Source organism: Mercenaria mercenaria, chromosome 17 (genome assembly GCF_021730395.1).
Source record: "Mercenaria mercenaria strain notata chromosome 17, MADL_Memer_1, whole genome shotgun sequence".
Classification (NCBI taxonomy): Eukaryota; Metazoa; Mollusca; class Bivalvia; order Venerida; family Veneridae; genus Mercenaria; species Mercenaria mercenaria.
The window spans coordinates 45,420,815-45,448,785 of record NC_069377.1 but is presented as its reverse complement, the minus strand read 5'-3'; the positions used below and the strand labels follow the sequence as shown (position 1 = coordinate 45,448,785).

The 27,971-nt window shown below is 35.7% G+C and overlaps 1 protein-coding gene across 2 annotated transcripts; it reads right to left on the bottom strand.

Annotated features, from left to right (window-relative positions):
- Window positions 1-479: 479 nt before the first annotated feature.
- Window positions 480-27,971, bottom strand: LOC123536702 (A disintegrin and metalloproteinase with thrombospondin motifs 6-like). Of its 2 annotated transcripts, XM_053528056.1 has the most exons (18): window positions 27,488-27,969; window positions 26,929-27,158; window positions 23,545-23,631; window positions 21,798-21,936; window positions 18,143-18,275; window positions 17,145-17,238; window positions 16,395-16,472; window positions 14,281-14,447; window positions 9,539-9,597; window positions 8,461-8,569; window positions 7,713-7,880; window positions 7,217-7,364; window positions 6,551-6,670; window positions 5,886-5,937; window positions 4,765-4,914; window positions 2,864-2,968; window positions 1,777-1,995; window positions 480-983 (listed from the first exon to the last, which is right to left on the bottom strand). In XM_053528056.1, the coding sequence occupies exons 1-18, from the start codon at window positions 27,570-27,572 to the stop codon at window positions 766-768; spliced, it is 2,361 nt and encodes a 786-aa protein (XP_053384031.1). In that variant the 5' UTR covers window positions 27,573-27,969; the 3' UTR covers window positions 480-765. The 2 variants fall into 2 exon arrangements, with proteins under 2 accessions (XP_053384031.1, XP_045176007.2); XM_045320072.2 differs by lacking the exon at window positions 7,713-7,880 and having other exon boundaries at window positions 27,488-27,971.

Genomic DNA, 27,971 nt, shown 5'->3' with positions numbered 1-27,971 from the left:
TATTTTATAAAGAAATATGAAACTATGCACACGCATTATTACAAAACTACCTCTGGTATTTTTATAATAATAACCGATTTGTTTTCCTGATCATCAAAGGAGACTGAAACTGTGTCTTATTATGCAGCAAAAACATTGTTTTTACGTGAAAAGTATGTCATAGTGTCAAAACGGCCGACTGGAAATGACATCTGAATTTCAAACAGTGCTTTTTTATTCAACGACAATGTTTGGGATATTAAGTAGTTATCTTTTCTGTGCTATTTCTCCCCGTACATTTATTAATCGCATTTTGCGACATTCTTATTTGTTTTATATAATGCTATTTTTACTCACACGGGTAGTTTCCCGTCATATAATATGTGCCGAGGAGGAGGAATAATCTTAGAGAAAACCGCTTATTAATAAATGATGGACAGCAGTCCGTTGTTAATGACCCTCTTAAATGACCCTTGACAGTCTATTAATCTTACCTTGCTAAATTTCTAAAATGGACTAGTCCATTATTCAATTTGTGAAGTACTACTTATTATTCGAAGGGGTGTTTACTGAAAATTTACTTACTGCAGACGAATATGAGCCTGCACAACAGTTACTGCCAAGGCTCATCTTGACATGCACTGGTCGCAAAGAAAAATTATTTTTCGCCAGCAGGCTAAAGGTTGACAAAACGGACATTTAAACTGAAAACATAGCAAAGACAAGATTATCATTAAAGATATCAGTTATATATATACATGTACAAATGTATAAAGCAAACATGTGTCATAATCGATACCATCTCATTACAATTAACATAAAAATCAATTTATAAATGATCATCCCTATAGAGGGAATGAAGTGACTTGAACTTGAAGTCGGATCCAGGAAGGTGAATGAGACACACGAACTACAGCACAGCTTGCCGTACACCGCACAATCTAACTCCGTCACGTTCTTCATGTTGGCGCAAAGGGAAGGAACTCTGTCACCATACTCACAACCTGGTGAAAAAAAGATTTGTTTGTGTTGATGCAAGGTTTTAACAAACTATGAACAGGGAACGTTTATAATATATAAATATCGCAAGACAGCGAGTTTTTTCCTTTTTCTTATTATATAAATTCAGCACAAAGTCTTGACCATTATTATGCCCTTACGTTACAGTGGATACAATAAGGTAGCCTGGTTTGTTATTGAACGAACTTTTATGTGCGCTATTTATAGAACTGTGTCAGGTCATGCATATCAATAACGTAGTCCGACAGCATACAATACGGAATTAAAAAGGTACAATACGGATTTTTTTTTTCTGCCTGTTCATATTCAATTGTGAAATACAAGCCGGGTTTTTACAGAATTTATGTAGGTAAATAATAAATATCATTATCAGCTGTCAAACACAGAGGCAATTTAGTACGCCATATTTTTAATTCACCGATAAATATTCTGTTTTCTTTAGTTAGAAATCATACTTTATAGAAAGTACAATGCTTTAAATCTAGAAGGCGATCCGCGTTATCCTATTATGATCTCGCACTTCATATCTCGTTAGAGTATGAAGCTCGGGATCAAAGTTGCGAAGCACGGTATAATAATGGTGGAACGCGAACTTATTTCCAACGTAATTTCGTGATCTTGCATTCCACTGGCATAATCGCGTGCTTTGTGCAAAGTCAATACAAAAAAAAGGGAAGAGATGACTCTACTTGAACAAAGTATAACAGACATTATCAGACTTATTAAATTCCTCGCGTACACTGGGCGATAATTATCCGTAGACTCGGCAGTAATTACCTTCATCCTTTCGTTTTATTTCTCTACAACTTTTACAACAGTTTTCTGCAGTCACGTTGCTGTAGCAGACAAACGGTCCGCGTGAACGAATGTAGTCTGAGCATGAGAATGCACTTGTATCTGTGCACGTGTCGGATGTCCATTTTGCCGGTGATACGGTAGAAAGTTGTTTTTCTGTTGGTAAGAATCGCTGGAAGTCGGAAGGTTCTATAAGTTCACCTGCAACAGAAAAACTATTCATTATTTTTGAAGCAAAGAGAGTGTTTAAGGCCAATTTAAAAAGAAAACACGTCGAGCCTGAATGGTAGTCCGACTAGTCCGACTGGAAATAGGCCAAGGCCTTAACACTACCTACTTCAAAACTAACTTTGCTCAACAGTCTAGAAGCAGCCTGGACACTGGTCAATTTTCAGTGCTTGATCTCAAAACCCACTTTTACAAGCTCTGCTTCAGGTAAACAGTCAAGCTGGGGTGGGGTGGGGGGGGGGGTGCAAGTGTTCAGGCAAAATGAAAGCGATTGAATATGATCGGCAACATGCGCAATTCAAAGATTTTCCGATCACGTACTGTCATTTCTTTCGTATGCACTTCGACAAAATCATTACATAATCACACACATACCACGCTTATTAATGTCTTTGTTCACAGACAAAGACACACCTTAAACCCATTTCGTCCTACTTTTTATTCCGTATCTAATTTATAATATTGCGCGAGTATATCGTACTTAAGAAAATGTTCAATAAATATCTTAGTTGCAACAGTATTTTCAATTTGAAATTTGAACAAAAAACATTTCAAATTAGTCATTTCTGTATGGAATTCCTGGACCGACAGACCATTTGCCATTTCTGGCATTTTTATTAAGTGCTAATTTACACATGCCAAAAGACTGGTTCCTTAAATTCGTTGATACTTTAATACTAAATGCACGAAAATATTCATGAATGTACTTAACATTAAAATGAAAGCAATATGTCTCAACCAACACGTGTTCAAAAATCAACAATATTATATAAGGAGGAAGTGGACGTACCCATGACAATTGCTACATTCATACAGGTATTTTACTAGCACGGTAACTCACCTATTTCACAGGTTCCGCAACACTCTGTTTGTATATCACGTGACTCAAAGAAATGCGAGCAGTGCCACAAGCGGCATCCTTGTATTCTATCCCCGTACTCACATCCTGCAATTGTTTGTGTTTGTTATGCAAGACAGTAAATAGGTGCAACATCAGCACAAACAAGCCTTCCTCTAAGAAGTAAATTACAATATGAACTTTAAAATTACTTCCACATGGTATTGGAGGAAAACATTTTTACTGTATGATATATCTAGAAGAGAGTTTAATGGTTAGAAATTGAAAAACACATGAAAATTAGGTAACTTAGATACTTGACCTCTAAACATGTAAAGTTTTTTTATCAACCAAGATATGTTAAGGATCGATAAAACAAAAATACATATGAGCCGCGCCATGAGAAAACCAACATAGTGGGTGTGCGACCAGCATGGATCCAGACCATCCTGCGCATCCGCGCAGTCTGGTCAGGATCCATGCTGTTCGCTTTCAAAGCCTATTGCAATTAGAGAAACTGTTAGCGAACAGCATGTATCCTGACCAGACTGCGCAGATGCGCAGGCTGGTCTGGATCCATGCTGGTCGCAAACCCACTATGTTGGTTTTCTCATGGCACGGCTCATATCTTTGCTGCTTTGTGGCAATATGTCAACAGTTACAAGTAAACGAAAACTGGCCGCCAATCATGTGTCAAGATTAAATTGGAAATTAGTAACATTGTCACGTGAACAGTTTAGCCCAGGAGTTTTAGGCACTGTTTTTGTACAAGCTGGCTCCATGGTAGAACCACCAAATTTCAAGTCAGACAAATGAAAGCGCTGCTGATTATTCTTCTGTGAACTATATCGTTAGAAATATGGATCGCCAGATGTCATTAACATTTAATGCACAGAATTGTTCATACATGTACTATTAAATGAAAGCAATTTGTGGCAACTAATATGTGTTCATAAATGAACAATATCATGTTAGCAGGAAGTAATCCATATCCTTGACAAAAACTACAGGCACACTGCTAGATTAGAGGGTCAACGGTACATACTAATAACATTGTACACATTCTGTTCGATAGCATTATGAAGCTTATTTTGGTGTCATATGATAGCGTGTCTGTAACAAGAGCTGTCCGTAAGACAGAGAATGCTCGACTATTCCAGAATCAGGAATATTACCCTAAATGTTGAAGTATCTAAACAGTTTCAATAAGTATCTGCATATTGGAGATAGTAACTTGCATGCAAGACTTTAACCCAAGATTTTCTAAGTCCAAAATGGGTCGTAATTTGGCCAAAAAGCGAATCAGAGTTATCAGACTTGATGCTATTACCTAGTAGTGTTTTAGAAAGTAATTTGCATGCAAAACTTTAACCAGATTTTCTAAGTACGAATTAAAGCTTCAGGAAGTCAGAGTAGGGCTTAAAAAGTCAACTTTATCTATAGCCACTCTACCACTCTAGTGAAACGAAAAGGTTTCTTTTAACAAGTGGTCTCCTTCAACAAATAAAATTGTAGTATTTGTGGGTAAACAGAAAGGGAAAATGATGAAAATTAAAAGTGTTTTTTTTTTGGAACTACAGGGATTGTTTGGTACCGGGTTTTAGAACGATTTTAGAACACGTTCGTCTGTAATTTTGACTGTAAACTTCCCGTGACCGGTTGGTTATAGTCGCCGACTTCGAATCATTGTCCGTCACAAATTTGTGTTAATAACTTTGGCCAAATCATTTTTCATGACAGGAAGCCAGGTTAGCTTACGAAAAGTCTACCCATGTGCCAACCCGTACCCGAGACACTGACCGGAGGAAAACTCTAGGTCTTCCTCCAAAAGCTTGAAAAGTCGCCTTATGACCTAAATTGTTTAGCTGTGACTCTTAGCCCCAAAGATAAATCTCCCGACCTACCTTTTCTGTATGTATATTTTGACCAACAAGTATTGCAACATCTTGCCCGAACTTTCTCCTGGTAACAATAAGACGGCGATTTGGCAATAAGCTCCTCACATGTCATAGAATTGAATGCTGGTCCTGGCTGGTCCCCGAGTACACAAGGCTCTGCAACAATATTAACATGAAAGAACATTTCATTATGATACTGAAGGTGTATTGGCTGGTCCTAAAGTACACATGGCTCTGTGATATTAATTCAACATTTCATTATATTAAAAAGAGAATGTTACGTGAGTGTCTTTTCACGAAGTTAAATTAAGTAATAAATTTCGGGGTTTTGTCGAACATTTTATCAATTTTATTCAAAGAGTTTAATAAACGACGTCAACCATGGCATAAACGGCTGGTCTTGGCTGGTTTCACTTGACGCATGGCTTTGTAACATGATAGATGCTATCAATATTTCATTATATCTAATGTCATAGACAGTTACGAGGGGCGTTCAATATGTAATGTTGATTATATTTTTACTTTGAATCTACCAATTTTTATAATTTATATAGCATTGTATTGCCAAGAAATTGCTCTATATTGTGCCGAAAACCGCATCTAAAAATAATAAGCGGTTACGGAACTACAAACAAAGTAACATTACATATTGAACGCCCCTCGTATAACACTAATGGTTGGTCAGATATGTAGACCTGTGTCATACAATAATAAAATCTTTCAATAAACTTCATTGGGTCCGTTAAAAATTAAAGTATGGCTTTCGAAATATATGACGTCTGGATAGCCAAATACTTGCTGATGGCACTGGTATTTGCACAAATCCCAGGTATTTATTTACCAATTGATTTGTTCCACATAGGACTAAGGTGCAGGCATTTTTGGACATCCGTAGTTAAGACATTGACTTTCCATAAGCCAGTGGGACAGTTTCTTAATATGAAAAACTTCTACAAACAAAGTGTAATATTCGTTATCTGAGCAGTGAAGTTCAAGCGATTCGAAGTCAGTGAAGTTAACACCCCGTCCACTGAGGCTCCAGGCTGTCAAATTGAAATATATGCTAGTACCTGCCCGTCATGAGCAGAATTTAAAAATTGAAATGTGTTAAAATATGCCTACTATACCTTGTCTCGCCGGAGCTTTAGTCGAATGTACACAATGACCGCCCATACACCACTGCAAGAAAACACCAGTACTTATCATGAAGTTAATATTCATGAATTTAAAAACACATCGAATGCTACATGTTCAGTCTATTTTTCAGATATAGTCATTACATTACTACAGCTTTTTTTCACGAAACTTTGCTGAAAGAGAGTTTCTGTAATTGCATGACACACAATATAAAAGAAGTAAAGTTTCTTTGCAATTTCAATCAATCCAGAAAAAAAATGTTTTTGATCATTTTAACACATTGCCAAAAAATGAGCGTAAGATTTGCTATACGTTTTTCTTTTACTTACATTTTTACAACAATGTATTCGTTATAATTTAAACATTTAAGCGGGAAAAAAGAAATTGATCAACAGTTAGGTAGAACCCATGGAAATCAAAAACCGTCATTGCCACATGTCGTTTAGCAAGTCAGCCGCAACAACATTGATACGAACCAAATAATAAATAATTACGAATTCATTCCATAACATATATTTACCTTGTGCATGTGTGAGATAAAAAATAATTCAATATCAGACGTTTTCTTCGTAAATTTTAGCATTATCTTTCTCTGCTGTATGATTTTATTATGTAAATGCAACAGTCTCCGCGGGGACACCAAGATTATATGTACCTGTTTATTTCCGCACGTGGTTCCTCGTGCGGCTGTATGTAGAACGCAGTCACTCTCGGTAGAAGGGTCTCGACAATACATTGCAGTACAAATTGTACTGGCGTTGCCAAACTCCGGTCCCTGTAAACAAACAGGCACGCCAACATTTAAATTCTTTAACAACCAACTGTATATCCATGTATATAAATGATTCATATATTTGATTCTGTGTATGTGTGTAGGCCAAAGTGTTCTTACGTTTTTGAACGGAAACCGTTTTCTGTTTCTACGTCACTGTGACATTGACCTTTGGCCTACTGAACCCAAAATCATAGACTTCATCTACTGGCCCAGGCAATAATCCTTTGAATTTGATTATTGTGAAACCAACCATTCTCTTGTTATTAAGCGGAAACCTAATGGTCTACGGACGGATGAACAGGCAGACAATAAGCAAAACAGTATACCCGCTCGGAATGGTGATGAAAAATATCCTTCTTAGTTTCAAATATGTAAATGTATTTGATTAATGAAGAGATGGAACCTAAAGATTAAGTGTCACATGCCTAATTCCTTTAGATATGTACATCATTTTTGGCTGTGAAGTTGGTAAGAACTCGCCATATTTATACCATTTAATCTAAAATAATTCTGTTGGTTAGAGATGCAAAAAGAAATACAAGGTACCCGACAAAGGTATGACGTTTGTCCCCAAATTAGTCGGCACTGCTCGTCTGGTGAATAATGCTGACCTGGAAGGTCAAGGTCGCTGGTTTTCGCCTCGGTTACTTCAGTATTGTTTGAGCTTCTATCTGTCAAACATGTGGAACCATCCCTAAAATCGTGAGACAGCGGAAATGCAAGGGAAACTTGAATGCAGTCGTAAAGCAAGATTTCATGAAAAATTCAATTCCTCGTTTAAATAATCAATTCTCGGTATCTTTCAATTGTTTGAAATATTAAGAGAGAAACATGTGTAGCTAAACTTTTATCTCACATTCACTGACATGTATTATATTCTGCTTTTTATTATTAGGTTGAACAATTATCACAATCTATCATACATTAAAGCTGTATGAAACTTCCTCTTTACCTCCTTTCAATATGCTTTCTGATTTAATGCTGCATTTAAGAGAAATATTTATATCGACAGTTTGCTGTTTTTAAACATATATTAACTTACAATAATAGCGTAGTTATAAACTCCTTGAAGTATTCTATTGAGCACGGAGAGAATACCCATGGATTGTATTTTTTGTTGTCCGGGACGGGTCCGAAGCCCGATGCGGCCATTATGTAACGGTCTTCAGAGCGACAGGTATTATTCTCTCCGTCATGAAGAGCTCCTAGACTGTAAAAAAATAAAAGTTATAATTAAAGTAAATGACCTGTAACCGAAATCGGCAATGTTCGTTTAAATACGTATTGCACATTCTCCCTATTGTCCGTATTATTATAAGATCTCGTCACTTCCCGGCTATTAAGGAAAGTCATGTTTGTTTGAGCCACAGTAACGGCCGCAGAGTACCGAAGTAAAATTCGGAGCTTATGTAATCGTACGGATATTGTCGGTGTCATTCACGACGGGTCCTATACCTTAATCCATTAAGCATGTATATAAATTCATTGTTTATCGGTTTTCCTTTTCTTACTTCTTCAAACAGAATTTCCATTTTAACCATGATTCAATATCTTAACTGCCAAATTTTGGTGCCGTTAAAATGGTTTACCCTTAAATTATTAAATAGATAAAAAAAAAGAATGAACCTTTTTTTCAACGCCTATTGTAAGACTTCTTTACCATTACTCTGGTAGTGCATAAATAGATCATTTATCTGTATATAAATGTAATAATCAAGTTTTCCCCAAAAATGAATATGTATCTTTTAATAATTAAATGTCAATATTCATGTACAAATGTCACACTGTACCTATGTCCAATTTCATGTGCGGCTGTTCCAATACTTTGAAACCCTCCTTGTTCTTCAACAATAGAAACACTATCGCCTGGCTCACACAGTGTACCGATGAATGCTAACCCTAAAAAAATAATACACCAAAATTAATTCACCGACACGTAAACTTAAAAAGTTTTAAAATAAAGGAAACATTCATGAGCAAATATAAAGTTAATTACGTTTTAAATAAAGAAATAATCAGTGTTCCTTAAAACATTCAACTAAATTCTACAATTTTCCAACAAGATTTGCCTTCTTCTTTGAGTGTCTGTAAGCCTATTTATAGTTGACACCGGAATTCCTCCAGAGGTTAGTAATTTTAGTGGTAGGAAAGTGTTATATACGGAAGATGCTCCAATTCCAGAAGCTCCCCTGGTTCTTTACCATGTCAGGTGTAAAGCATCTTACTGTTAATTTCAAAGTTGCTTAGAAACAACCAGTCAAATCTTAGTCTGAAATGACTAACACCAAATTGCCAGATCCTAAAGACAACAATCAAACTATAAAAAGATTTTGGCATGAATGTAGTCTGGCGAGGAAAATCATAATTTTGTCATGGAAAACTAGGAAAGAATTAAAAGGACTATACTCTACCGCAGTAGCAACTATAGGTAATCGGTGGTTGTTTTTTTTTTGTTTGTTCGATATATCTTAAAAGGGATACAACTAGAACAGAATGTATCATTTACAACCGTGTTTTCAATAAATGTATTCAGTAAAATTCATATATTTATAGAAAAGTCGTGAATAAAGATTCCATTAGTCACACATTATTCACTTATAAAATATTAAAGTTTAGCAACATTGGAAAGGGTGGTGTCAATTTCACTACCCGATTAACCATTAGCCTGCTGGCGGCAAGTGATTCTGCCTTTGCGACCAGTGCAGATCAAGATCAGCCTGCACATCCGTGCAAGCTGATCACAGTCTGTACTGTTCACTATTCAAGTCAGTAAAATTTCAGTTAACGCCCCTTCGAATAATAAATTGAATGATGGACCTGTACATTTTAGACATTATCAGGCTAAAGGTGAAATATAGTTCAACTTACCGGAAGTATGCGTCTGTTTCTGGTTACTTCCATTAGATCTAGATGTGTATAAATCATAACTGTAAAAAGAACAAAAATATCTGTCCAGTTAAATGCTGTCAAATTCTTAAATGGTATTCACATAAAGTGTTTATACATTTATGAGTCATTCCAGTGAAACAGTTAAGACTTTCGTTCTGATTTAAATTAGTTCCATACAAACTTCCTTACTGTATATTAACATGTTGCATTTATTTCCACGTTTTCCGTCTGTCGATCGTCTGTTAACATACCATCTATGAAGTGAGAAGGCCAACGCTATTCACAGTAAGTAAATTTTCAAACAAACAAAAATACCAGCAAAATTGCACACTTTTTCACGTCAGTATTTCAGCTGGTAACATAACTTAATTTCTAAAAACAAATAGCGCTCACTAAGAAACACACCTCCCAGACAAGAAACAAACGTTTTGGATATAATATTGTCCCTGATTGGATCGCCCCTTATTTCTGTTGCGAGATCCAGCTGACGAGGCTAATCTTTAGTAGAGTGCCAATTTCGAAAGATCTAGACAGGTTGGACAAAAGTACCAAATTTTGTAAAGCGGTAGCTTGGGACAATATAAGACTTTTGGCTGTAAGGGCCAAGGTCACGGCTTATTGGAATTCTATTTTTAGAACATTCAAAATGGCCGCCATTTAAACAAATAGCTATTTTAGTAAAAGTAAGTTTTTATCTTATTCTTGATACATATTTATGTGTAAACTGATTCATACTTACTCTTAGGGTCAAGTGATGCATTTTTATAAAGTTAGGTCATGCCACATAACGGCCTGTCCGTACATTCGTCCGTACGTACGTTTAAAATGTCTTCTTTTTTAAAACCGTAAGATTTTACTAAAAACATACATCATGAGTCCTGTAATGTGCTGCTTGATCTCGATTGATCTAGCGGTGATAAATATGTGTAAAGACAAATTTTTTGTAGAAGATATGTTTCATTTTGTTTCGTTCGTCTGTCTGTCTGTCTGTCTGTCGCAAAATCGTGTCCGCTCTGTATTTTATTCATACCGAGACCACGGTAGCTTGGGACAATATAAGACTTTTGGCATTAAGGGCAAAGGTCACAACAGTAGCTTGGAGCACTATAAGACTTTTGGCTGTAAGGGCTAAGGTCACAGCTCTTTGGAATTCTATTTTTAGAACATTCAAAAGGCCGCCATTAAATCAGATAGCTATTTTAGTAAAAGTTAATTTTTATCTTATTCTTGATACATAATTATGTGTAAACTAATTCATATTTACTGTTAGGGTCAAGTGATATATAATCATAAAGTTAGGTCATGCTACATAACGGCATGTCTTTATATGCGTCCGTACGTACGTTAAAAATGTCATCTTTTTTAAAACTATACGCTTTTACGTGTATGCATCATAAGCCTTGTGACGCGCTGCTTGATCTCGATTGATCTAGAAGTGATAAATATGTGTAACGACTAAATTTTTGTAGAAAATATGTTCCATTTTGTTTTGTTCGTCCGTCTGTCTGTCTGTCGCAAAATCGTGTCCACTCTGTATTTGTAGTCATAATGAGACCACGTGTGGAACGCAACGTAAGTTTTATATTACTGTTGAACATTTTAGACAAAATGATATAAAGGCAGCATTTCATGTCCGCTAGGGCCTCAAATGACATGCAGATGCCAATTCCATTCATCCTTCTATTGAAATAAAGCTATGCTGGGAGACATGGTTCATTTTCATTTATGGTTCTTTTGCATCATATACATGTATCTAATAATAAGCTTTGCTCTTTGGTTTTGGTAGTTTTAGCATCGCATTAACACAACTCTAGGTCATACGGCGACTAAATAAGCTTTGTGATAAGCTTTGTAATTTCCATAATAGAACACATATTACATAATTATATTTACAAAAAATCTCTATATTCAGATAGTTTTATTTTGATATTGCAAAGTATCAATATTTGATCATATCGATATGCATGTATCTTAAAAAGCTTTATTGTAATGGAAAGTTAAAAAGTTTCTTTAATGATTATGTCTTTATTTACTGGATTATTGTTTTAATTTATCATTTAGAGGTGTTTACATGATTTATATGCACCGCTTACTTCATCTTTTGCATGAACAAATAGTTACCTCAAACAAATTTAACCTTACTTGCAACTGAAAGCTTTGACCACACAGGACATTTTTCCTGTTCAAATCATCAAACCGACGTCTTCTGGTTTGATACTTTTCATGTTTATCCCGGTCACATATCATGCCAGAGCCTTCTGGTACTAGAACATTTTTGTTGGGATAAGTCACTCGTTAAGAAACTATAGGTAAGGGAAGCGGTTGTCTAGAGTTTAAGGTGTTGGCTGCTCAACCCAGAGTTTGATACCGACATGGATCATAACCAAGCCTTCTCAAATGACACCAGTACTCGATTTTCCAGGGAAAGGATTCGAGTGTGGTTCAGATAAGCTTCTAGCTTTCATCACAATTGAGCTTAAAGATAAATTAGTATAAACTAAAAAGCTATAGATATTCATATAGAAAAGAGATGGAATAGATGTATGCACATGAATTTTGTGATCACAATTATTTATTTTTTTTTAAAAAGCCTCTTCTTTTATATAGACATTCTCTTCTGTATGGTGATTAAAAGCCAAAAGGAGATATAGATAGATATAGAATGCTGACATTTATAACTAAAATCTCCCAAATAATTATAGATTATATCATCAGAAGTATATGCACCTTTATGACATATTCCTTATGAATAAATGGAAATACTATGCAACAAAATTGTAAAGCATAATGAAACAATCAAAGCCTTGCTTGCAGCATACATGTATTGCCTTTTAAATACTTGGAAATGTACCACTTAGATTAATGACCACAATTCCTTCTTAAACGACAACAACATGTCTTAATAGATTGAAAGCAGCATACACTATCTGCATCAGCAATAAAAGAAATGGAAGAAACTATTTTCCCTTTATCTTCAATGTTAATTTAGTATGTTTTCATCACACTGGCTTAAAATGGCATTGTTCGGGCAATTAGCTAATTTACTTCAGATATAGGCCTACTTTAATTAATGATTGATCTATACATAATTCATTTATAAGCATAGCATTCTTTCCCAACAAGTAAAATACATAAGCTGTTATACAATAATCATCATTACATTGATTAATAAAGCAACTTGCAGTTAATAATGCTCTGAAATGACCTTACACCGAACTCTCTAACCCTGAAATAACCCCTATAGTATGCATTAAAAACTTTGCCATAAGATAACACATTTGTTATAGATAATATAGGTACAGGTAGCAAATGGTGCTCTCTATACAAGACATTAAGAAATAGGTACATGTATCAAACATGATTTTGAATAGAGATTAAGAAAATGTTTCCCTAAACCATCTTTAACACTTGTTCAACATGCCTAATGTACTTTTCAGTAGGATATTTTGTCACGCCTGTTTAGGTGAACTTCACTGTGTTAAAATTCCATAATGTTAAAATCCGATACAGCAACTCTCAAAAACAAAGAGAATATGCATAATTACATGGTTGGAAAAGCACTTCTTTCAGTACTGCACATGTATTTATCATTTTACATAAATGAAAGGTAATAAAAAAGAATGGACTCAGTATTACTTTATACTTTGTGAATCATACTTTAAATACATTTGAAAATATGTCATTAATAAAGTATCAAAAATAACATTTAACAAGTTATTAATATATTTTATGTTTATAACAGCACATGCGGCAGTCACATTTATTTTAAATAAACAAAGCCATAATAGCCCTTTAAGCAGTTAAAACTAATCGTTTCTATACATTTTTTTTTTTTTGCATTTTAACAGGGTATTTCAGGAACAGTCACTTGAATATTACAAAAAGCAATAGGCATTTAACAATTCATAGAAAAAGATAATTTCAAAAATCTTTAAAAAAAAAACTCAGATTTAACCAAAACAGCTGTTCTGAGATAATATTATATGAATTTTGCGACGGACGGACGGACAGACGGACGGAACAAATAATACAATGCTTCACCTAAAAGTTGGTGAAACACTTTTTTTTCAGCTGAACCAATACATAATTAAAGTCAAGCTGCACATTACGGGGCTCATCTTATAGTTATAACCACAAGTATACTGTTTATAAACGGCATTTTTGACGTACAGACAGGCGGATTTACAGACAGACAGACAGACGTGAAAATTGACATCACTTCCTGCAAATGTATCACTTTAACTCTAAGAGTAGGTATGAATCAGTTTACACATAAATATGTATCAAGAATAAGATAAAAACTAACTTTTACTAAAATAGCTATCTGTTTCAATGGCGGCCATTTTGAATGTTCTAAAAATAGAATTCCAAAGAGCTGTGACCTTGGCCCTTACAGCCAAAAGTCTTGTATTGGTCCAAACTACCTCTGTGCAAAGTTTGGTACTTATGTCCGGTCTGTCTAGATTTTTGCAAATTTTATGAAGAATTGGAACTTAGCTACTTGGTTTAGAGGTTATGTAACTGAATTTGGTGACCAGTCTCAGACTAGGACATAGCCATTGGTTGATTTTGATAGTGTTCTCAACAACAACCAGAAATGCTGCTGGTCTCCGCACTCAGGTTTATAATTCTGTACCCCTGTCAGGTAGTTCGCAGCACCCCATATATACCCAGCTTGGAGTTTTTGTTCAAAACTTGTAAATTCATGTACAACTATTTACCCTGTAAAAAGAACTGCATGATTGTGTTTGGGAAGCCGTGTCGTATCATTTACCCACGACCGAAATAACTTCAAAGCGGTGTCAGCATCCATTTCGTTTGTTTCTTTGTCCCAAGAACTATTTGGGGGCGTGGCCTCGAAAGCTGATTCATCCAATGAGGTAAGATTCTACAAAAAAATCAATAAGACATGTAATTCATGGTAATGCAAGAGTTCTAGCAAAAGGAATCGAGAAAGAAACGTATATGCTGGTGTAATTTCTCTAGATTCATATTTCGACTTCAGTATAGAGTTATTTGCAGATGATCATTAAAATCTTGAAAGCTAAATAAAATATACTGTGAAATCATTTAAATTCGCATGAAATTTCGCACAAACGGCAAAAAAGCCAGTTTCGCGCAGGCTTTATTTCGATTTTCAATTTAAAATAATTTTTAAAAAATTCAGAAATCGCAAGCATCGCACGTGACTCTTTCATGTACCGCTGTCAATAAAAGCTGCCCGTTTATGACCTTGGTAAAAAAACAAGTATACTTCATATAGGTTATTGATAATTTACCTTGTTCTGAAATGAACTTCGGAGCGTTCTGGTGGAATGAACGCGTAAGTTAATTCCTAACAAGATCGATAAGTGATCTACTACCAACTACAAGTTAAAACTGACAGGTGATACAGTTCAACTTTTCGTATCACTAAAATTTCATTTGACTGACAAATAAAAACGATCACCTATCCTTGTGGAGTGTGTCTTCTTCCAAGTGGGCGGGACTTTAAATGTCAACTAGTTTTTTTATCACTTATTATGGAGTCAATTTCACCAATTCATACTTTCAACAACAGCCAGCACAGTGGTAAGTTCACTGGCTTCTCAAGCGAAAGGTCGCGGATGCAAACTCCATCGTAGGCTTGACACCTTTTATAAAATTATTATTAGATTTTAAGGTGTGACTTCAAACAGAGGTCCCGAATAGTGTGCTTTACCCCAGGCACGTTACGAAACTACAAAATCCGTCTGAAACACGAGTATAATCTGTATCTTTCAATGTCCTTTATGACGGTAATGGAAGCAAAGGTAACAAAAGCGATGAGGACAAGAAAGGTAACTCCGATCCTCTCCCGACCTTGACGGTATATGGACGTTTACAATATATAGTTTTTGTATTATATAATAGAATTTCTATGAAAGTCTTGTTGAAGCATGGAACGCAACTAAACAAACTTACAGCAGACTCGGTTTGACTGAATACGTTTAAGTTTTCTATAATTTTATGTTTATGCTATGTATGTTCCGTATTGGCTTCCGTAGTCGTATTATTGTATTAAGTCCATCATCGTCTTCTGTAGTCTTGGTGTTGGATTTAATGATGTATAGGCATTATTCTTCATCCAAACCTCCTCATATAAACCATATCCAATATTCCTGTCTTTACCTATATTTCTTATTCATAATTCACTAACTGTAATTACTAACCACATGGATGGCACTCCATTCTATTTTTCGATTTCCCAGCTAATTTGCATGACACATGCGCACTTGGAATGAGAAGTTAATGGCGAAGGCCACAGTTTTTGTCGCCGATATCTCAAGGTAATTTAGAAGATTTTTTGTTTATTCTTAATCATTTTTATACATTTTGCCACTCATCGGTCCTGTTATTATTATATATTTGCACTTAGAATGAGAAAATGGAGGCGAATGCCACAGTTTTTTGGGCTGACAATGAAATATTTATATAGGCGCATATTTGTGTATTTCCAGACCCGTAATCCCTGGTCCCGAGTCTAGAACTCATATGAGCAGACCATGCCTTCTAGTCAGGTGTTTTCTTGGACTACGACATCATTATAAAAGGTGTAACACCCTAAAGCCCACCCCGAACCCTGCCGGCACCAGCTAAAGCGGAAATCTTATTAAGATAAAATAGAGTTCCATTTCAGAACGCTGGGCAAATAGTAATGAGAACGGACTCAGAAAATATCTGTAGGTGACAGAGTTATAACTCGAATAAGATAGAAAATGGGCAGACAAACGGACGGACTGAGTGGGTACTTCCTGGCTTCCGTCAAAAGGCGGGTCCTTAAAATCGATCAAAAGCACTGCATTGCATTACTTACGTCAATAATAACGATTCCTGATAAATTAACACGGATCTGAAAATCATCAAATCCAATGCTGTGATATCTCAGATCAACCTGAAAATACACGTGAAGCTCATGACGGTACATTTTCATTTTATTTCAAAAATTGTGCTAAGTCTTAAAGTGGTTTATTGGTGAAAAGAATTAAGAAAATTTTGACTACAAATATCGTATGTATAGGACATACATCTTATCTCGTGCGCAAGACATCTTATCTCAAGCGCACAACATCTTATCTCGTGCGCTCGACATCTTATCTCGTGCGCACGACATATAATCTCGAGCGTAAGACTTCTTATCTCAAGCGTAAGACATCTTATCTCTCTATATATATGTAAGTGTCCTTACATGTACCCATACAATAAAACGGCAGCCATTTTGTGCATTGTGACGTCATGTTTATGGATTTCGTTAAATAGGTAATTCATATTGATACATTTTAAAAGATACCGACGCTGATGTCCGGAAGAGAAGGATAGCTCTCAGTGATTATTCTTTGAACAGTCGAGTTACTAAACGCTTCTTCTGTTTGTTTCAGAAAGCTCTGTTGGACATTACTTACTTTAAAATGTCTGCAATTTGAAGTTTATTCCGACACTAATAGTTTTACTTACTGGCGTCGTTCCTGCACCACTGCAATTCATACCGGTATAATAAAACAAAACATTTAAACAGAAATGCAATAAAACATATAAATATAAAACAAAATGTATTTCAGTTTCTTACCCCGTTTATCACATGAAGGTAGTATTTTTGGATTTCTTTCTTGGCTTGTAAAGATCTCTCTTCCATAGTTCCAACCGCCACGTTCGACAGCCACCTAGAAGCATTTTGCTAAGTTAGAAACGTTATATGAAAACATAAAACACAATAAAAACACAATAATTACATATGAACAAGAGTTATTTTTTAAAGAATTAAGTCGCTATTAAACATTTAGCTTTCAAACTATCGAGTACTACCTCTTGGATTTACCTCAGACTATTGAAACTCAGGTCATTTTGCGGCTTCTACCTAATAAATGGAGGAAGGCCAAAGTGTCCCTAATACTTTATACTAGTGTCTGAGGTACAAGTGAACACCTTGATTGTACAAGCGGCTCTAAAAAGAGGCTGGAACTCACAGCCGAGAGGATCAGTTGATTTGAGAAGTCAATGCGGCAACAGAACCACTCTCCCTCCGACGTCCTTTTGGTAAACATACATATGAACATAAGTTAAAAAATTCTCAAAGAATTTATCATTTGTTCCGTTTAACCAATATACAGTCAAAACCTGCATTAAAACAATTCATCGCGTTCTGTCTTACCTACTGGTATACTACAGTCATGATAACTAAGTCGGGGATCCTGAAGTGACAGCCGATACTTTTACTTAAGATATTTCACAGTATGTCTTTTTTCATTTCATTTTAGTTTTATAAAGGCTGGTTTTTATTATACCGACAGGTTTATCTGTTCACTATTTTGTAAGACCGCCGTTTTATGTAGTATTAATTTTTAACTTTAGCCTTTTGAGGTCAAAGGTTCGAATCTATTCGATCTATTATTTACGGTATACATTTTTTTTGAAAAGATATTTGAATATCCGTTGCCATACCTAGTACATATATAAATACCTTACTAGCCTTCCCGTTGCGATTCCTTTTCAGATATTTCGTATTTAGGTCAAACACGTTTTGTACTTCATTGTACAATTATTCAAAATTGCAAAAACTAAACTTACTTTATATAAACGTTGTAATCAACAACAACTAAAACATCTATCGTAAACGTGAGTACATCAGCCACGCGCATTACTTCACGTCGGTCACGTGATGAATGGCCTGTCTCCTGGACAGACAACAATCTGGATTTCTCTGAAAAGAAAAGCGTGTCTAAGAATGAAACAAAGAAAACGGCAATTTTCTGTTAATTGATACCACGGCACGTACACAACAATTTCAAAATATAATCCGTGTCTTTGTCAACAAATTATATCATCCAGATACTATAATTATGTAAGTTCAATATTACTGTGGTCATAGTAATGGCTTTGTCACATTTTTTTATGAAAATAAAATGTCTTACTTTCTAATTTTGTACTTTCGGTAATTGTTGCTCATATATATATGCGCCATAGGTTTGAATATTAGATTAACCTAGTATGAAGTATTATGGAACTAAGTAATTATGTAGGGATAACGCATGTTTTTTCGTGTTATAACATCTGCAGAATACCGAGGGATTGGGTTTGTGCCCGAGCCCGGTAGGGCGAGGGTACCAACGTATCCCGAGGGATTCTGAAGATGTTATAACATGAAATGAAGATGCGCTAACGCTATTCTAGCATAAAACGCGTAAACACTAATAAATGAATATACTGTCCCTCAGCCTCATTGAATCACCATGAAATGCGCGGGAATGTCAGTTGTTTTTTTTGTTTTTGTTTTTTTTTCACATTGACGTCATTTTCTTTTGAATTATCCGTTTGGGACCCGTAATACGTTTACGCTTTGCCACGGAACGCGCATATTTAAAATTGTGTTTTAACAGCACGTGAGCGCGAGAACACATTTTCTCTCTATTAAACATCCCCGAAAAGTGACAAGACTGCTTTATGCTAGAATAAATCAGAAATTTTACATTTCTAAGCTACATCAGAATATGATCGATTGTAGTCGAATCAATTCTCAATGGCAAACTTTGGGGACAAAATATAAGTGTGTCGTTTGACTAACTACAAAGATTCTATGTAGGGTGTTGAGCTGCATTCCCGTGGCGACATAAATCACTTCCGCTCGCCTAATATAATCGTTTTGAATAAAACACATATAATTTGCATTTCACAATAGATATAATAACTGCAAGGTTGATCTAATATACACATAGATCTACATGTCAAAATTAGTCAGCGAATGTTTTCTTGCGATATTGTAGTAACTACCATTTCCAAATATTTATCCGAAATTATATTACGAAAATATATTATTCGCTGCTTAGCCTATCTCTGATAATCACGCAAGACCGGAGCATAGCGGCGTACTCCAGATAAACCGGGCAGTGCCGGGATGCCAAACGAATGCCTAACCGGTTTCCGGCGACGAAACGGCTTACGCCGCATATATGGAACAAAGTGGCCCTATAGACATTCGTGCGCCGACGTCCGAAAAAGCTATGATATAATGATAACTGATTCAGTCAAGTTTTACGTTGCAAAACGACAAAGCATGTGCCGTTGGCGTAATTTAAAACTTTCACGTGGTGGTGTCAAACGAGGAACCCAAAAGTCGCAGCGAAATTTCGGTGACACTCTCATACCGTAAGAAACACCTCCTTTTGAGAATAATAAAAGTCAATACACTGATTTTAATTAACTTAACAAAGTTAGACCTTTGATTCAATAAAAGTCGGGAAATTTTGACAGAAATGATTGTTCTCGAGTTTGAAATCGACTCCAACATATCTATCCACATATACTGCATCACGCCTCTGCTTAAATTGGTTCAGGGTGGGGGCTTGCACAAGTTGTGCTGGAAGGGAATTCCAAAGCACTATGGTGGCTGGAAGAAAAGAGTATTTATAGTAATTACAGGGAGTGAGGATCTGGGTATAGGAGTGGGGATGCATATGTCTTGTTAGTTGTGGGGCTGACATAAGGAGGAAGTGGTACAGCAACCGAACCATTCACTATTTTATAGAACATAAGGAGGCGTGAATCAGATCTCCTATTTTCAAGGGTACGCCATCCCAGCTGATTTAGCATGTTTGCGACACTGCTGTAAGGGGAGTAGTCATGATTAACGCATCGCGCTGCCCTCCGCTGAATCATTTCGATCTGGTGAATGTTATGTTGGGTATATGGGCTCCAGACGCAGCTAGCATATTCCAGATGTGGCCTTACTAGAGCTTTATAAGCTAATTCCCGAACTTTTGGGTTTTTGCATGGGATATTTCGCTTAATGAAGTAAAGTGTTCGGGTAGCTTTGGACGTGGACGTACACATAATAATATAGTAAATGTGACCTATGAACTTTCTTATGACGTGACATGATGACAGCACTAGCAACACTTGCATAGGTGATCACAGTCACGCTTCAAGTATCACAAAACAATCCACCATATTTGATCAGGTTTAATGAATAATAATAAGTTAATATCAAAATAAACGAATACAAGTTGCAAGAATTAAATAATTGTCATATACAGATGAGGCATTTATAAAGTTCACATGTTAAGACACACCATCATTGAGTATATTTCTTTGTCAGCAAAATATTTTATTTTCGTGTGTACAAAAAAAAGCAATTATCAAAAAACACATTTCATCGTGCCCAACTACAAATCATGTGAGAATCGGCCGTCAAAATAACAAGACGTGTTTATTACTGTTTTGCGGTTTTATGTCTTAAACAATTAGAACCCGTCCATCAAAAATGCGCCTGGTTAACAACCAGTGACATAATAATGTGTAAGACCAGTAAATAAATACAAGAAATCACGACTTTGTCATATCGTCTTGTATGTTCTATTTTCTTTCTCTCTTTTTTCATAAGGAAACAGCCTTGACAATATTGTAACATGCACATGTATGACATGATGAAATACGAAGCATATATGTATAGTGCGTGTTACGTTTAACAATAACGTCTTTCATGGTCTTTTATCAGTCGAAAAAAAATGGCGTCAGTTAGTTCGTTTGAATCGTACATGATTATAGTGACTGAAAAGATATCGTTTTGATGAACTATTTAAAGTCAAGAATACAAGTTGTTTTTTTTTTCGAACTGAAGCTATAAGGTTGTCAGCGTTCATGCAGAAACCTTGTCAGACAACATCCAAATAGCAAGAGAGAACCAGGTTTCAGATCGGCATGGCATGAACCGGGTTATGTTGGTTTTGCGTCTCTGGGCTCTTCTTTTTATACTACATGTATAAACGTTTCCACTTTTTTAAAAGTGCACCATTAATTATACTTGCACACATAAAAACATACAAATTTTGGATCTGTTTGTTCTGTATAACAGAAATCCACCATATCCTTCATTGTTGTTGTTGGAACATTGTTATTGTCAGTGGGGAGGGGGAACCTTTCTAGACCTTCAACAAAATCGTCTAGGTACATGTACTCAGGAACCACGTTTATTGCGTTGCTTAAATTAACATATATTTGCAACTGTCTTCTCCTAGAAACTGGGTTTTCCCCTTTAAGTACTGCTTTTTTTTCTTTTAAAATATGATTTTCGAGTTATATGCTGGAGGAGTTAAGTCATATGTTGGCTCCAAAGTTAGCCCCAACCCCAACTCAACCCTATATACGCTTTTGTAATTTTATCAAACAGATAATACAGGCTCGGGAGTCGTGACATACATCTTTTACAAAATGTTATTTTATTATATACCTGATATGATGTAGTCATGGGTTCTTGGAGTATCTATAAGCTCGTGCAAACGTGCGAAAATCAAACCCAGTCCTGTTGTCTGTCTCGGCTTTAATGATTGTACCACATATTCTTTTCCTTCGTATAAAATTACACCAGACTGAAAAACAAAGGTTTTTGTTTTCTCTTGTATCATTTCAACTTTCTTGCTATGTTTAGAAACATGGAAACAACAACAAATATGTAACATATCTCTACTACCCATTACAATTAGTTTTTTTACATACGCAAAGTAGAATATATTGATGATGTATCAAAATCAGCCGAAACGCAAAATGTGCGAGCTATCTAAACCTAAAAGAAAATACTCTTGTTTACTCGAAATCACATGTTCATATGATTTGAACGACAGTTATGAATATATACACATGTTTATTTACTACAAAGTCTATCTATCTGCTGTACTGGGGTCAATCTGACTAAAGTACATCTCCAATTAACGCTACGCTTTGGCTAAAGTACTGAGGATGACCAATTCACATTCATCTTTCTGTATATTTGGATTTTCGATATTGCTATTTTTATTTTCGCAAATCTATTTTTATTTGAACCATTCAGACGACTCGTTTCAACAAGCATTTGGCTGAACCATTAAAATTGCGTCGAATGTCAAAGAGTGAGAAAAATGTGCAGTCAGTCCGGGGCTCGGACCCGGGACCCCTAGCTTACAGGGTGAGTGCCTTACCGACTGAGCTAACCGGCTGCCTGACACATTACGCGACCAAGTCCGTTCCGTGACATCCGTGACATATGAGTCCTCTCAAACACGAGAGCGCAGTCATGATGTGGTCGTCATAAGAATTGTAAACATGAAAAACCCAAACTAAATATAGATTTTTTAAACTTCTACTTTCACTTTCAAAATGTTGAAAGCAAGGCTCTGATTGGCTAGCGGAAGGGTAGTCGGAACGAGCAATAGCTATCAATAGCACGTCTTCAGATCCAAAGCGTAGCGTTATTTGGAGATGTACTTTAGTCAGAAGATCAAGTACTTTGGTCAGATTGTACTGGGGTTAGACTACACTTAATGAATTACTGTATAGAGCTTTAAATTCGCTGTTTCTTTTTTTCGCGTTTTTTTTTTCAAAAATGGCCTGGATCACGGCTTTTTTATTTCGCGCATTTTCGTGAAACGCAAAATTATATTTTCGCGGAAATGTGTTTTTTTTTTCTATAGAGTATACTTGATCGTGTTTCTGATTGTCCGCTTTTTAGCACATGTTTTGAAAACTGCGCCACAATAATCGTGTGTAAATAAGGTACTAAAAAAATAATCACATATTATTCGATTCGCTCGCAACAAAGGGGATTATCGTTATATATTATCATTATAACGAATTATAACGATTAATGAATTACTAATGAATAACTTAGTAAGTGACTGAAGTATATATATTAAGGTAAGGCCAAATCTAGTGGTTACAGCGAAAACAGTCTAAAAGAATATGAACATTTGAGCCGTGCCAGGAGAAAACCAACATAGTGGCTTTGCGACCAGCATGGATCCAGACCAGACTGCGCATCCGCGCAGTCTGGTCAGGCTACATGCTGTTCGCTTTTAAAGCCTATTGGAATTGGAGAAACTGTTAGCGAACAGCATGGATCCTGACCAGACTGCGCGGATGCGCAGGCTGGTCTGGATCCATGCTGGTCGCAAAGCCATTATGTTGGTTTTCTGATGGCACGGCTCAAATGACTAACAACTTACGATATATAAGAGTTTGGATTTCTTTACATGCTGACACTCTGCTAGTATATGACTATCTGGCATGACACTTGTGTATCTAACAAAATCCTGAAAATAAACAGAGCAAAATTTTTAGAACTACCTAATCGTGGTAAAGGGCGATGGGAAAGAAACTATAAAACAGGGGAGACAACACCTTTGCCACAGGTCTATAACATCATGATATCAATATCTGTATTTTTTAATGTACATGTGTAGACCTAAAACAGGCGTCGACTCTATAATCGCTTGTTTTAAAAACTTTAAAAATATATGTTTAGCGGTATCAGGTAACTTCGGGATTGGCATTTATTATTTCCCAAAAGCTTCCTATAATTCACTGCACACGTAACTGTAATGACGTGTTTTATATAAACGTTTTACATATTTAAGTGAAATTTAAGTAGGTACCGCTAAAAGAAGATGAAACAAGACATAATTAAGATATAATAAATGGTATATTAGTGACGAGTCCTAGTTTATTTTTACTTATCATAGCCGGATGCTGGAAATAACGTAAACAATTTCATTATTCATGTGTAATACTTTATTCAGTGCAATACGTATTTTAAGAAATAATTATTAGTTTGGGACATTATATTTGACAGGCGGCTCAATTTGTAATATGTAAAGTGTGCCGTGTTCGGTTGAAACCTGAATTACAAATCATTATACATTAGCGATGAAAATCGAATGTAATGGAAATTATAAAAGCACGACTGAAATATTCATGATGTGGAAATGGTCTCATAAATTATATACACCAACAAAGTATATAGAGAATAACAGGTTAGTGCCGTAGATGAGAAAGTTTATCTGGCGAGGTGGAGGAGGTTATCGGGTGAGCCGAAGGCGAACCTGATAACGTCCGGAGCCGAGCCAGATAAACTTTCTCCATCTTAGGCACTAACCTATTATTCTATTTATCTTGACATTACTTCATTTTCCGATATTTGGCAATTTATTTTACAAAAATAAGTGTGCGACAACCGCTTTAATGACGTCATATTCGTAATGACGTCACTTATATAATGACGTGATTACCGGCAAAATCGCAATAACTTCTTCGTTTTTGAATAAAAACTCATTATTTGACCACTCATTTTCTTAGTTCGGACATTTCCAACACAATGATGATGGTTTCGTTGCAAAATTTCTTATGACAACAATATCGACCATAAGGTCACATGATCAACTGACCGTATATCACTGGTCACATGATCAACTGACGGTATATCAAGAAAGATATACGGCACCCTGATATCGGGTCGAAAATACTGCAAGTGACAGGATAAATACTTAAATTGAGTTTTCTCCACTTGATGATAAGAAACTGTCCAATAAAGCTAGGTTACTTATTAAACGTGGATAGTCGGCAAAAATCTCCATCTGTAACGGACGGAATAATTCAAACGGAAGATGTAAAATATAAGTCTTCCCATCATCCAGAAACGAGATCATTTTGTTAAACAAACTAAGTTGGATATCAGCCGTAACCAGAAATCGAATTGTCGAGAATATCGCCAAGGCCGCCAGCATCGGGGTTCAACCCGCTAACCACTGCGCCTCTGACTTCTTACATTTTGTTCAACAAAAAACCAATATTACAATGTGTACTAGGTAAATATAGGTTTGTTATTGAAGAAACTACGATTACTTCGAAACAATTTTGTTGAATCAAATTCTTCATATCCCTTTTGAAGAGCTGACCATAAGTTTCACGTTTTGGACATGTTGGGAATGTGTGCGGCCAAAACAGGAGCTTGCACCAAATCGCATTTTTCACATGTTTGTGTCTGAATCATTTCTGTGCAGTTTGTCAAAGTTCGAGGTCACCCCTTTTATTTAACGTGTCGGAAAAAAACATGGGCAAGTGTACTAACTAAACAAGCGCTTTGCTAGCCGTTTGTAAGTCCTTTTTGCAAATTTCAAAGGTTGAAAGTGGGGTTCATCATCATACCATCATAAAAGTACCTTGAAAAAATCACTTGTACCAAATTTGGTTTCGATAATTATAATTTGTTCGTCACCGGTTGTAGGCCTAACAATTGTGAATGCCAACAGAACGTAAAAAGCAACAATAAGTATTGTTTATCCAACAGCCTATCGGCACATTATCAGTCAAATTCTGCGCAAGTACAATAAAATATCGAATAATATCTTAACAAAATATTAACAAAATACGAAAACAGTATACAGAAACAACTAAGACGGATTACTCTCAGAAACATAGCGTGACGTCATTTCCTGTCAGTTGTTAGAGATGAAAGCGTTTTAACAAATAGAATTAAATAGAAATATTAGAGTTAGTTTTGTTTTGGATTATTTAAATATCTCAGAAATGACATCATTTTAAACTTAGTTTACGTATGGATGTTACACACTGCATGTGAGCCTGATTGTGTGGGGTGTTTCCTGTCCTAACGGACAGACGGATATAATAATGATACTTGTATACCTAGCAATATGAGAGAGAAAAAATGCTTTAGAAACAGAAAAACCCCGAACTTCTTGTAAGAAGTGTGACTTGATGTCTCTCCAAAACATGACATCCATCATACATATGACAGAAAATTTGAAGACATACAGCCTGTTTGAAATATACGATACACAGCAAAGAATCCACTGCACATCGTATGTTTACATACTAACTTTAGCCTATTGTTTAACAAGAATCCAACAATTGATTTAGTTTTAGTTCTTCGCTTTGGACCAATATTTAACCGGCATGCAGTGTCACTAAAATCTTGCCTCGTAACATCCCGTATTTCAGTACTTGTTATGTATCTATACGTCAACTCATTCTTATGATATGTAAACAACAGTTAAAAGAAGCCTATAAAATAACTACTGCTGTCAAATATAATGAAAAATAGGTCTATTTGTGTTATATTTATACAAAATATTGAGATAAATTATGTTCGTATGACACGTCTTGTGTGGCAAAAAACCGTTCCTGTTTTATAGTTCAATAAAGTTGTCCCGTATTTATTAGAGCAAACGTATAAAAACATCACGTATTTACCATTATAGGTGTATTTAGTATAAATAATACAAATAGGAGCGCCCAGTGACCTCAGCTATTGCTTACAACTAACTTACAACTGAAGCAAGGAGCGGCAGACATCATCATGCATGCCAAGTTTCATTTAATCAATTTCTTTCACTTCAACGTTATTATACGGGCTAAGTTGAAGTACAAAATATGGCGATAAATCAAAACTGTTCAGGTTGGCAAATTACTGTCACTAGGCATTTCCAAAGCGGTCAGCTAGCTAGTTCAGAACGGTATTTCGCGGCATCAGGTTTAATTCCTGATCTGTTACAAAATTGTGTGACCTTATGAAATGTAGCAAAAATATATACTTGTTGGTCGTTTTCCACACTGGAATCCTGTCTCGGAAGTCTGCTAAGCAGATACGTGGGTGGAAATCTGTTAGAAACTGATGGATGCTTCCGCAAATTCAAAACAATATCATGCTGACCGGGCAAATGAATGCGCATCTGAAAATAGTCCGGGTATCTGCAGTCTAGCAGACGGTCAGTTGCATTTGTAAACACCTCCACGATTCTGTCACGTGACTTACGTCCTTTATCTGCAAAATAATGGAAAACTGTTCTTTTACTTAGGGAGTGTGCGCATTAAATCTAAAATCCATTTATTCAAGAAACAGTGCTTTAAAACAATTCGGACAATCGACAGCATACCTGAATATCAGTATACCTAAGTGAGAGGCTACATCGGGAAAATAAGGCTTTCGAAATTCATATTTTACATACTTTCGTTAAAACAATTCGTAAAAATGAATTGATATTATTCTCAGTTTTGACTTATGTCTACAGAAAAAAATTCTTTTATTTAGTCTTTCAACGGGAACAACTATCTTTATATAGATTACATTTACTAGTATACAACTGATCTTACCTTTACTTTGAAAGCAATATCCATGTAGAACAACTTGGGAAAATATCACAGAAACCAAACAAAATCTTTGAAAGGTACTTGTCATTTTAAATGTACGGTATCCTTATATGGTGTTTATATCTCTACCGATAAATATTCACATTTTCCTTGAAACAGTCGGCATCTTACTTTAATGCTTAGCCATAGAATTCGCCGGCAAAAATAACCTAAAACACACACAGAGAACGTTTTGTAAAAATCTAACAAGAAATTGAGATCTAATGCAATCTATGTCCGTTTTATATCTTTTAATCAACAAAGTATCCGTTCAAACACTAAATTGATTTCAATTAATAATTTATTTTCACATACTGCACAATTGCATGTCATCCATTAGTAAACTCATTTAATAATACATGCTTGACCTACACGGAACAATACCATGTAACCATTCTTTTAAAGGCTTAAGAGAATATATTCATTGTGACAAATAGTGGTGAGACTA